At 42.8% G+C, this 12,295-nt stretch overlaps 2 protein-coding genes across 2 annotated transcripts; both read right to left on the bottom strand.

Moving 5' to 3' along the window:
• Positions 1-474: 474 nt before the first annotated feature.
• Positions 475-5,284, bottom strand: ucmaa (upper zone of growth plate and cartilage matrix associated a). Its single transcript, XM_037459663.2, has 5 exons — positions 5,001-5,284; positions 3,900-3,959; positions 3,710-3,802; positions 2,243-2,341; positions 475-948 (listed from the first exon to the last, which is right to left on the bottom strand). The coding sequence occupies exons 1-5, from the start codon at positions 5,095-5,097 to the stop codon at positions 860-862; spliced, it is 438 nt and encodes a 145-aa protein (XP_037315560.1). The 5' UTR covers positions 5,098-5,284; the 3' UTR covers positions 475-859.
• A 1,674-nt stretch (positions 5,285-6,958) lies between these two features.
• phyh (phytanoyl-CoA 2-hydroxylase) lies at positions 6,959-11,722 on the bottom strand. The gene is made up of 9 exons (XM_037459690.2): positions 11,567-11,722; positions 10,922-10,977; positions 10,341-10,451; positions 9,230-9,398; positions 8,989-9,070; positions 8,676-8,857; positions 8,455-8,604; positions 8,215-8,349; positions 6,959-7,866 (listed from the first exon to the last, which is right to left on the bottom strand). Exons 1-9 carry the CDS (start codon positions 11,630-11,632, stop codon positions 7,813-7,815), a joined length of 1,005 nt encoding a protein of 334 aa, XP_037315587.1. The 5' UTR covers positions 11,633-11,722; the 3' UTR covers positions 6,959-7,812.
• Between the last annotated feature and the right edge of the window lie 573 nt (positions 11,723-12,295).

The following is a 12,295-nucleotide window of genomic DNA, read 5'->3' as shown; positions in this document are numbered from 1 at the left end:
CTCTACTAAATGCACTTGTTTTATAATTGTGACACCTTCGCACTACCGAGGCCCTGTGCGTGAGGCAGTCCGCGTGGCCTCAGGACAGAGGGGGCCTGGGGTGGCATTCCTGTGTAGAGATAAAGTACTGCTTTTGGATTCAAATCGTTATGATGGTCAGTAAGTACGGAGTGATTCGCCCCTGTGTTGTTTTGGGGGGGGGGGGGGGTGTAGGGCTTGTGCATAATATCTGATCGCTGCTCCTCTCCCCCTCCGTGCCCGGCTTGTGTCTAGTATTTCCACACTGGAACGTTGACTTGCTTTCCCCCCTGATGACTTCTGCAGCTCCCCTCACGTTCTGTTTTATTCCCCACCGCCTCCCTCCCTCTGAATATTCCGAATACCAGTCAGTGCTGGAGTCATTTAAAACACATTGGTCTGGGAATTGGGTCACATACCCCCATACATTTGTTATTTTGACTTCAAGACATGAAATCGGCGTACAGGTTGATTTATTGCTACTAATGCCACGGGCTGACATAAAAGGACATGGTTTAGCTTGTATGTACATATAGAAAGACGGCATGCAACACGTAGAAACTCCAATTAATATGATGAAGATTAGCTAATAATGCCCAAACTGCGCTTTTCAACAGCTTTCGACATACTGCACGTTTTAAGGTCTTGTATAACAACCAAAAGCACAAAAAAACATTATCTTGTAGAGAAAAGTAAGAAAGCTATGGAGAGTATTTTGTCACTCTCAAAATTCCAGGTATCCCCCCTGGCACAAACGATAAGGTGATAGTGGCGTGAGCGCTGCTGCGGTGGTGGGAGGGGCCTCTTTGCTGCGGTGGGAGGGGCCTCCGTGCACAACGGCTCAGTGGAACCAGTAGTAGCGAGGTTGAAAGCCGTCGTAATGGTACTCTCGAAGCTGCTCATTCGTCTCCCTCGATCTCTCATTTTGCTCTACATATAAAAGAAAAAGTCAAATAATGTGGTAAAGTACACATGACTACTGATGTGGGTTACAGAGAAAGAGCCAAAAGGGGAGAAATACAATTCCAAATGAAAGATAACGATGTCTGATGTGTAATTAGGTAGTAATTAAAGCTAATTTTAGATTAAAAAATATATGGGGAAGGGTGGTGAAAACCAGAAAAAAACTACCTCAAAGTTCAAGAATAAATCTCTTTTGGGAAAGAAATTGGAATCTCTGAAATTAGTGTCAAATCAGAAAATAAGTGGCGCCACATTCTTTCACTATTTAAGTATTCTCAGCTCATGCTGCTTTTCACAGCCAACAATGTGACTAAAAAAAGAAATGAAAAGTTTTGATATGTTTACAACCAGTAAGGTGGTTTCTACAAAACCTTAATTTGTTCGAGGCCTGGTGGAGATGGTTCTTCTATAAAAGCTCAAAAAAACTTTAAACCCACTTGCATCTCTGTGGTGTTGCAGTTTTTAGTTCCGACTCTGACACTGCGACTATATCACACCGGACAGACAGCCGCAAGGAATATTGTCAGCTGGCGGTGGACCGCAAATGGACGCTCCGCTTTGGTCCAGACAGACGTCGTCCAAGATCCAAACGCTGCCTTCCCATGATGTGTTCTGTGCAGGGAGCACTCTCGTGATAACAATAATTTAAGCAAATCTCAGGCGTGTTAACTGACCTAAAGTATTGTTTCTATATTGTCCAACATATACTCATGTTATAATCATTTCTAAGGAATTGTGTAAGTAGCTGTATTTAATATCCAGGTACATGAGTTACAGTTCGATAAAGGGCAGAGGAGATGCTAGAAGGAGGCCCACAGACAGATATAGTAAGGTTGAACAGATGTGGAGACAGGAGAGCCTGGGACAAGGGTCCTTTGAGTGTGTAGGTGGGCGCTAGGAGACAGAACAGGGGGCCCAGCAAGATAGGGTCAACTGACAAGAATGAGTCAGCCAGACTAGCATTAACATACCAGATAGATACATATAGAAAATAGGTAAAATTCCAAATACTAAACAATAACAGTCTCCGTGCCTGATCTGATCCTCTTTCAGTGTGACGGAACAATGTGACGAAGTAAAAATGATCTTAAATGTGTTTTCAGTAATCTATGGAAGGGGTGTAACTGAGGATCTTGATGTACTTTGTGCTACTGTTTGTCGTTCAAACGTTCCGAGGCTGCGCTTTCAATTTGATGGAGGACAAGGTTTAGGAGGAAAGCATTTGAAAAGGAAGTGAAAGCTGCTCCATATAGGATCTCACCGTCACGCTCCTCCTTCACGTAGTTGTCGTACTCGTCCCGTTGCTCCTCGCTGTACTCCCTCCTCCGCTCGTTCACTGAAAGCCTCACCCTCTGCTCGGCTGTGGGGAGAAGAAAGCAAAAGACACTGATGAATGAAGGTCAGAATGCCACTGGGGTCCAGATTGACACAGGTCTCTACGGCGATCAAGTGGACATTGCATTCCGTACCAACATTTCCCAAGTGGCAGTTATGCGCCATTCACACCAACTTATAGTAAGTAGCTCGTGCCTCACCTGTAGGGGGCAAACTTTGCTTTTAACACAGATAAAAGAACAAAAATGTGTTATTTAAATACATGGACAGTTAACAGCTTGGTGAGCAGCTTCTGTGTTTGTCTTCATTGCTGCATATTTGATAAGGTTCCCCAGATTCCAAAGTGATTCCAATAGCTCATTGTGGGGGTTAGATTAGTGGTGCTCCTTACTTTGGCCTAAACTAAATCAATCATATTGTATTTTCTCACTAGCAGTACAACTGCCAATAAACACACACGGATGCTAAAGTGAAAGCATGATACACTGCAATTAAAACTTTGAATATATCTTTCCTTGCCTAAAATAGCTCAATTAAGCTAAAAAAAGATTTAAACTCACAGGAAGTTTTGAAAAAAAAACCAACCACAGTTATAAGGGAACTGCACTGATGTAATGTTCTGTTATGTAATCATCCAACATGGACCTATTCAGTAAGGAGTGAAATTCTGCTTTTCTCTCAGTGGATTTTCTATCTTAGACTAAATGAGGTTAAACTGATGATATAAAATCATGAAATTGGCCGACAAACCGCTACGGACTATTCTCAGCATTACCCAGACGGCACTTTGCCATCGCCAACACTTTCTGACAAAATTACTGACAAAAGTTGGCAAACACTCCTCGGCTGTCCCCTGAGCTCCTCATCAACCGGCCTGGAAGGGAAATCAGGCTTTTTTTTATGGGGGGGAATGTGGGGGCGTGTTTTTCCAGAGCCGGGGCTCCTGCGGGCCCTGATGGGCGGGCAGATGAGAAATAAATGAACATACTTTAATTTAACACTTTTACTTCAACAGGAATCCTGTTTGCGACGATATTTGGGGGCCAGAATACGATCACGAGTTCCTGTGTGTTTGTTCATTTTGTTTAAAGGGTAGATTGCGCTGATGCTGGCACTGAGAGAATGAGCTCATTGTACCGAGAAAAGAGAGAGAAGGAGAGCCGCTCCATACTACCCTGTGACTCCTTCTGCAGCCTCTAGTGTGTGTGTGTGTGTGTGTGTGTGTGTGCCAGATTAAAGATCTGTTACTCTGTGGAACAACACCTGCTTGAGTTTCCACTACTCTCTTCTTATTTCTTTCCTGGACTTCCACAGCTTGCGGTCAAACCCTCAAATCATGTCATCCTGGGAACTACAGGCCCACAGACAGATGGACGGATATAGAAGAACCTGCCTTGCAGCTCATAGTATCGGGTTGAGCGCCGACTGCGGCGCTTGAAGAAGTTGGAGGCATCCGACTCGGGCACGAACACTTGCCGCGCTGCGCCTAAAAGTCAAGAGTCAGAGGTCAGAAAGTGAAGGTCGCACGGGGAGGAGATGTGGGGCGACGTTTAGAATCGTTAAAAGGCTTGAAGGAGTGTGACCTTTAGGATCAACAGCTTCTGAGTCGCGCTGCACCGCCGCGCCGCCCACCACACTGGAAACTGTGCAGAGAAGACAATCAATTCGTTCTTGTCTTTACAGGGAAGCATGCATATCGGGGCCAATATATTGAAACACATGCAAGTTGAGACTTGCTATATTGCAATTCACCTGTGGGTATAGAATTCTGAAAGTATATACTCAAAAGGTTGGTGTAAAAAGCTTAATGGCATAAGAAGCACTTAGAGCAGAAAAGTGATCAATTATTTATTTTCTTTAAAGCGGACCACAAAAACCTCATGAATCTACAGAATAGACCATAAACTTCTATGCCGGAAGACAAGATTATTAATTAATTAAGATTAATTAATTAATATTACATATTGCTGCTACAGTTTACAGTTAGAAACCAGGTCTCAAAGACAACACAAAAGAGACTGCAAACAAAAATAACATACAATATAGAATTCTGTCGCACAAGATTATTGTTAGAGACAATTACGAATTGTTCCTCTACAAATGACAAATGTAAACAGCCACAACCTTAATATTTATAATTTCGATAAACGATAAGATGTCTTGTCTGACTTTTCTCACTGTGGTCTGATGTGGCTCATTTGAAATGAATGCTGCTCCTTGTCATTATCACTGAACGGTCTTAGTCCCAGCCGTCCTCTGGACGCATGTCTCATTTTGGGGACTGACTGTCTTTTGGAGAACGACTGGACATCTCCAGGCACAATTACAGTTTGTTTGACACCTGTTCTCTTCACTGAAACTTAAAGCTTTGATGCAAATATTCAACAATTCACTTTGATGACCAGAATTTTGGATTCAGTTGATTCACATGAATCTTTGAATTACACTTTCAAATAAAATGTGGATTTTAAAAATGAACTTTGACATACTCAAACTCTGACACCAACAAATAAATAATGCTCAAAACAACAAAACCCCACTAGTTTTAAATCTTTGTTTCCATAATAACAGACCTTAAATACCAGCACTTTGATTCCTAAATGCTTTTTTGCTCGTCGCCCACAGAAGAGGTAAAACCCACCCAAAAAATACTTTTCCCCAGCTACCCACTAAAAGTTACTCACAGGTTAGTATGAGGAGGGTGGTGAGCAAAGGGAGCACCAAGACTCGAGTCCAGGACATCTTGAGATAAAAGCAAGAACTCCAGTGGACTTCACGCATATGACGAAGAAATGAGCCAGGACTGATGTGGAAGATGGGAGAGTGGAAGAGGGTGGGTGAAGAAAAAAGGAAGGAAGGGGTGGGAGACTGCTAGAATACCAGTTGCATAAGAGGAAGACGAAAACAAGGAATGATGAGTTAAAAAAAGAAAAGGTGGCAGCAGAAAGAAAAACCACAGTCTGAGTAAAGTCCCTTTTTTAAAGAAAATAAGTCCAATGCCCCCAATATGTGTGATAGCTTAGAGATAATTCTCTTTGGCCCAGGCTTTGTGCATCTTGGGTCACATGCTGTCAATGTAAAGGTGGATGGTCTGACATGAATGAGGACACATCTCTCACCACCAGTCAGTCACTCATCAAAGATTCCTCCTGGATGTCATTGGTCCTTTTAAACCTTTAGGATCAAACAGAGAATATCAAACAGACCCCCACGTTAGCTGCTTCATAAAAATAAATATAGAAGGAATATATCAAGGAAGGTTTAACCATCCTTCCCCCAGGCTGAACATTATGGATGGATGTCATGCATACAGTATTTAAATTATAAGATATACAATTCATATTAGAGATATTATTCTAACAACAATATCACAACTTCAATTTACCACTGGTCATGATCCTACATATTATAATTCCTACCGCTATAGACATGCTCTTCTGCTTGCTCAGATGTATTTCCTAAATCATATGTTGCCATTGTGCATTGTAACATTGCCATGTGGACGACGTACAGTCAGAGTGTGTGCACGCAGCATCCGACCTTCTCGTTATCATTCCAGCTGTGGTGAAGGATCTCAGGTTCTTAGCGTTGCACCCAGCTGCGAGGTGAGGAACTGTAGGAGAGGACTTTCGCTTTAAGCGAGAGATGCAAAGCTCCCGCAGATTTTTCCTCTGAGCTTCTGTGTGATGTCGAAGAAATCTGGTATGCGTTTCCTCCGAGGGAAACTAGGCACAGACGACAGGAAAGGTAACAGATATGCAGTCTGGGAAGGTTTCGGCAGTTAAGGAGTGTGCGAGAGACTCATTTGTTGCATCTGCATTTCTACGGTAACGTGATTGTGTGCATAAATGTGCAGATTATAAAATGTGCATGAGTTTGCAACCTTGGTGTTATATTGGTCTATATCACTGTGCGGTTCATATGCTTTCCAGCGTGGGGAGCCAGGAAATAACCGGGCCTTTGTCTGAAAACCAGCCAGATGTAGGCCACTGAGAGCAGTTAGAAAAGTCCCAGGGATGTACTGTGACGTGTTTGTGGAATTGGACCTGTCATCCTGCCAGGTGAGAGAAACACCAGTCTGCACTCTTGTAGATAAGGCTGCAACAGTGCGGATGAGACCGGTCTTTAAAGATGGGACTTTTTCTGCTCATCTTTCTCAGTGTTAATCCTCTTACCCATAATCCTTTGTGGTTTGGAGATCTCCTCTCGTCATTTACAATCCTGCCAGGGATAACACCAGAGTTCACACAGGCTATTTCTCACTTGGGCGAATTAGCTTAGGACAAATTAGCTAAATTAGATAAATACATGTATAACTAAATCATAAACCTATCACAGCAGTGTCTTTCCCTCTTTGGGTTTATGCAGGTGGAGTTAAGCAACAGTTTTGGCATCGTTGATCCTGTATTTGTTTCAACATAATCTACATGCTTCTTGTATCATAAAGTATATATATATATATATATATATATATTGTTTTCAATTTTCAAGATGTTATGACATTATTGGCATTCAATGTATGTTGCAAAAACTAATCAATTATAATCGAATGAGATAACTGACTGTACTTATATGACATTGCAGGTCAAAGGTGGCTGGTGTGTGTTTCTGTGTCTAAAGCCTGAAAGGAAATGGAACCAGGTATCATTAAAATAGATTTCATATTTATTATTAATGTTATTAAGAATGACATTCGCAACAGCAAGAATGTAGGAAACAAACACTCGCCATCAAAAGGACACCCGGACATTGTTGATACGTTTATAAGGCAGCAGTTGAGTCCAGGCCTCCATTTGTGTTGATTCAGTTGTACATTTATGGTTAAATACAGACTTCATAATTCTTTCTCTTTTTCACTCTGCTTTATTCGTCTCTCAAGCTCGCTCTACCTCTCTGACGCTCACGATCCGCTTACTGTCAATCATGGTGGACTTCTCTTTCCGGGGAGGTTCTGGTGAATTAAATGACACGTTGTGCTGGGAAACGCTACACAGCCTGTAGCAGCAACGCCTCATTCTGCAGGACTTTGTATTGATTTACTCTGAGGTAACCTGACATTTTCAATTGAAAAATAATTTTACACTTTTATGCCGTCTTTAAGAATAACACAGATTAAATTCCCAAAATGTTACGACAATCACAAACTCCAAGGTCTCAATTAAATAAACAAGTGAAAAAAAGCAAATTAGGAATTGCATGGTTAGCAAGGGCCAACGTATGAAGCCAAATTCAGGTCAAAAGTTTTGTTCATTTGAAAAAAAAATGTGAACCTGAAAGTTTAAGTTTTGTTGTTGAACATTGAAAAATACAGCAATGTATTCAAAATGCATTGCTGTATTTTTCAACAACAAAACTTTCAGGTTCACATTTGTTTTTCAAATGAACAAAACTTTTGACCTGGATTTGGCTCCATACCAACGTGCCCTGTTGCATGTTGCGTGTTGGACTGTGATCGGTCACGCTGCCACGACGTGGTGCTTTATTTGTGTGTCACTTTCACAGGGAGGTCCTCTCTCCTTGCACCAGGCGGGCTTTGAAAGCCCAGGTGTCCTGTAGTGGGGACAAACCACGTTTAAGGGGACAGTTCAACTAAATCAAAGTTTTTTAAAAAAAGAAACAGTTTGCCTTTAAGCATGTTGCCTATACAAGTACATTATGTCCCAAAATGAACCAGCAAGTTTTCTGATGTTAACGCTTATTTATGAGCAGGTCACAAGGCACAGAGCATTTCTTCACCTGTAAAACGGTGCTTTTCAACCCGATCAGCTGTATTATGTCTCATTATTGTCAATGCTATAAATGATCCACACATCAGCGGCCCTCTGCATCTCTGATTGTGTTGGCGGTTGTGGCAAGAAAAGTTTGAAGCGGATGTGCTGTTGAATGTTAACGTCTGACCTTGAAGGTAATTTCGTCGTCCAAGTCATACTTCTTGGTAGCGATTTCCTTCACTTCCTTCTCAATGTTTTCCTGCGTGGTCCCTTTCACGTCGATGTAATAGCAGTCAGCACTGGCGTAGTGGCAGGATATGGCCTGGACACACAAACACGCACACGTTTTAACTCCCAAATGTTACCACTTTTAAATGTTAATATTTCTCATCCCGTTGTCTTTATTGATTTCGTTTCAACGTGGTACCTTGCGGAAGCCCTTAGTCTGGTTCATGCCCGAGCCGTGAATCAGCAGCGGGTGGAAGAAGACGGTGTCGCCCTTCTCCATCTCCAGGTGGACCCTGGGGAGGGTCGGGTCGTAGTCGCGCACTCCGTGGTACATCTTGTTCACGCCACCCTGAGGACACGCGAGACAGTTAGCCTGCTGCCGCGTTCCTCGTGTCATGGGGAATGTCGCGTGCTCTATACCTCCCACCGCGGGTAGTCGTGCTCGCGCAGAGTGCTGGTGTGCGTTTCCGGCAGGACGACCAGGCAGCCGTTCTTCCTGTCCACCCTCTCCATTGCGGTCCACGAGCAGACGATCCGGTCGGCCGGGCGGAAGGGGAAGTAGTGCAGATCCTGATGCATCGGGTGACGAGACGTCTTCTTACCTGAAACGAGTCGGTGGGCGTTTTTGATTGAACTGGATGAGGCTCGACACAGCAGTTCCCGTGTCCAGGTCGCTTCCAGTTTCTCTACAGATGCAAAATACAGCTGGTTAAGAGTACGAATAGCTCCGTACCTGCATCTGGAGGTTTGTTGATCAGCATTGTGTGCATGGCCATAATGTTCGGTCCGGTGAAGCACTCGACATACTTTAGTATCTGGAAAAGGAAAGCACACATGCTCATTTAAACAAGGATCAGTTTCAGTGTTTATTGGCATAGGTTTGTGTTTGTGGAGAATTGGTGCAAATACCACTGGAAGGGGCCTCTAAAAACCTGAGTGTAAAAAACAAAATGTTTGCGTTTGTGCGTGTGTACCTGTGGTAAGGAGCAATACCGGAACAATTCAGGATCTTCTTGGAAGTCCTGGAGTTTGGAGACCGCTTTTTGATCCGGGACAAACTCTGACTTAACGATTGCCACGTCCCTCATCACCACCATTCCTGGAATCTTGACTTCCCGTCGACAGATCCGTTCAAACTCCTGCCTGAGGGACGGCAGAGGAACACATGGATCATGTTCATCACCTGACCAAACACCTGAGGTCTATAATAAACAAACATATTGATTCACTGTGGTCATGAATTGATAGTGAACTTGACATTTTGATGCAAATATACCGTAAGGATACAATATTTGTCTTATTATTAGGGCTGTCAATAGATTTTTTTAAAAAGAACTAATTAATCACACATTTTGAAATTCATTAATCTCGATTAATGGCGATTAATGAATGTTAGTGTTGTTGTTACAATGCTTTTAATGAATATTTGTTTTTCTTCTAAAGAATAAATCTTAAAAATAAGGTTAACGTTACTTTAAACACAAAACTACACACATTTGATCATCATGGAGGCAGAATTCCTCCAGGTGGAACATGCTGAACTAGCGACTCTTCCTGCTGTCCTCGTGCACTTTGTTCCCAACTCTCCATAACGGCTGTGTTTGAAGGACCAAAAATCTCCCCACATTCAGCCAGGACAGTTTCAAACCACGCTCTTTTAGGGACACGGTTGTGGTCCTCTGCAGACTGTGTGCCACGCAGGGTAACGTTAGACGTTGAGATGGAAGTAGCTTAGCAGCTAACTTGACGTAGCAGCGAGCTTGTCTGTCTGACACGTGGAGTAATTCCTCTGCACAGTTCTCCGCTGTAGGTCTGTCCCGCCTCTGTTTTATTTGACTTCCAATGCAAAAAGCTCTCTCCATTTTTATGCAACTGACAGCTAGCGGCCATTTTGTTTCCGTTAAAATATATTGTTGCATTAATCTCGACCACATTAATCGCATAGATTCATGCGTTTATGTTGACAGCCCTAATTATTATAGTGAGTTTATGGTTCTTCATAACGGCCGTAATGCATTTTAGAGGTTTGAAAGTTCCACCACTTTGTAAAGCCACTACTGTTTCTTCTTAGTCTCTGGTGCTCACCTGAACCTGTCGATGTCCTCATCAGACACCAGATTCTTGATGAGGATGAAACCATTTTTCTCATAGAAGAGTCGCTGGTCTGGGGACAGCAAGTCTGTATCGTCGGTGTATCTACGCAATGAAAGTGATAACAAGCAACCATATCAACATTTGTCTTCTCGCAGGGTATTATAAATGGGTAATGATTGATAGGCCGCATTCCAGTCATATTGGATTTACAGTCATTTACAGTTGTTGACTCTGAATACTGCCAATGGTGACAATCAATCTTTTATTTCAGACTCACGGTTCACAGAGTACAAAATATTAAACAGAATAAAAAAACCTACAAAATCACAAGTACTTAGACCTGCCTAATGAATCCAAGCTATTTCACCTAATCACAGACACAGAGGCATTGAATGTTATGTCACGTTTCACAGCAGAGACAGTATATAGTAACATGCTGGACATGATACGACTCTTCTCTACGAACATGAACTGACACTAAACATGTGTTCTCTGAACTCCTCGCAGTAAAGCGGGACACTATGAGAGATAAAGATGTCATTTAAAGGTGAAGAGATCACCTTAAGCCCTACCTCAGTCTCTGAGGAGGACCGTAGCTGAAGGCTTGAGCTGAAGTCGGCGGAGCTGTCTGCAGAAAGGGGTCAAGGAAAGGAGACACCCAAAGTTAGGACAGTGTGAGAGGGGAACCGAACGGAAAAGCCGTCGACGTATAACTTTACAGTTTAACTTGTTAATGAAAGATAAAACGCTCAAGTTTACTGAGCGACCCTGAAGCAGACATGCTAACGTTAGCCTTCCTGTACCCTGACTGAAGTGTGTCGGACATAAAACGTTGGGCAGATGAAAAGCCACAGTCTGGCGTAAATGTCACACATATATTTCTGACAGTAAACAGTAAACGTACACAAACGTACACACAGCAGCTAGCTATAGCTATAGTTACGATACATGAGGCTACAGAAGCGATTAGGACCCCTCTATTCACAGGCACGGTGTCCCTGCTACTGTGGCTATCGGGGGGAAATGCTCATGCATTATGGTTACAAATAATAACAAGAGTCAGTAAACGCCTCCCTTATTGCTCCCAATGTCACTAAGGGCCTGCAGTCGACTGAGGGACGCCAGTCCGGAGGTTTCCCACCGCTAGGTGCGCAGCTGTCCCGCTAACCGTCCGCGGTGATCCGGCAGACATAAACGACGCCTACGGGAAAGGATACGATCGTGGCGGGTGGTCGATCGAGATGATTGATCAGCAGTCTGAGTCTTTCCGCAGCCCGAGACATCTTCCAGGCAGGTTGTCTCCCGGAGTATCAGCGAGGACAGAGAGAGTGGGTGTGACTGGGGCAAAGTGCAGGCGGATAACGTCACACCCACAAACCCGTTCGACAACTTGACAACAGACGGCAAAAGTAATTAAAAATGCAAAATATGTCCATGCTTCCAGCAGCACATAGGGTTTGGACCTCCTTTGTAATTGTTTGACAGCAGAAGCTATAGAGATAGATATATCAGGACATGCTCCAACAATAACAGTGTACAGAGATGGTAGTATTTGTCATTTCATCCAGCAGGTGTCGCCCAACAACCAAAGATAAAATGTGGTGCTCGCTTCGTTTATGGTTGTGTGTCCGACTGATGTCTATTGTCCTATATCTGCTTGTCACTAATATGATGATCGCTATTAATATTGATATGAATCGTTTCAAATACAATAATGAATCAAATCTATTAATTCGGTGAAGGGGGAGTTCGTTATTCACAACAAACATCTTTTCAACTGTAAATGGACAGCCATCTAATAAGTAATCCCTTGAGATTGCTTTGGTACAATATTTACTATCAAGCCATTTATTAGATCTTTACGTTTTGAATATATTTGAAAGGTGATGAGTACTTATATTTTTGTATTTCTATTTGTATCATTGTCATTATGAAATACATTCATA

The sequence above is a fragment of the Pungitius pungitius genome, chromosome 2 (assembly GCF_949316345.1).
Source record: "Pungitius pungitius chromosome 2, fPunPun2.1, whole genome shotgun sequence".
In the NCBI taxonomy this organism is placed as follows: Eukaryota; Metazoa; Chordata; class Actinopteri; order Perciformes; family Gasterosteidae; genus Pungitius; species Pungitius pungitius.
The sequence above is the reverse complement of the archived record's forward strand: the minus strand, read 5'-3'. Positions and strand labels throughout refer to the sequence as shown.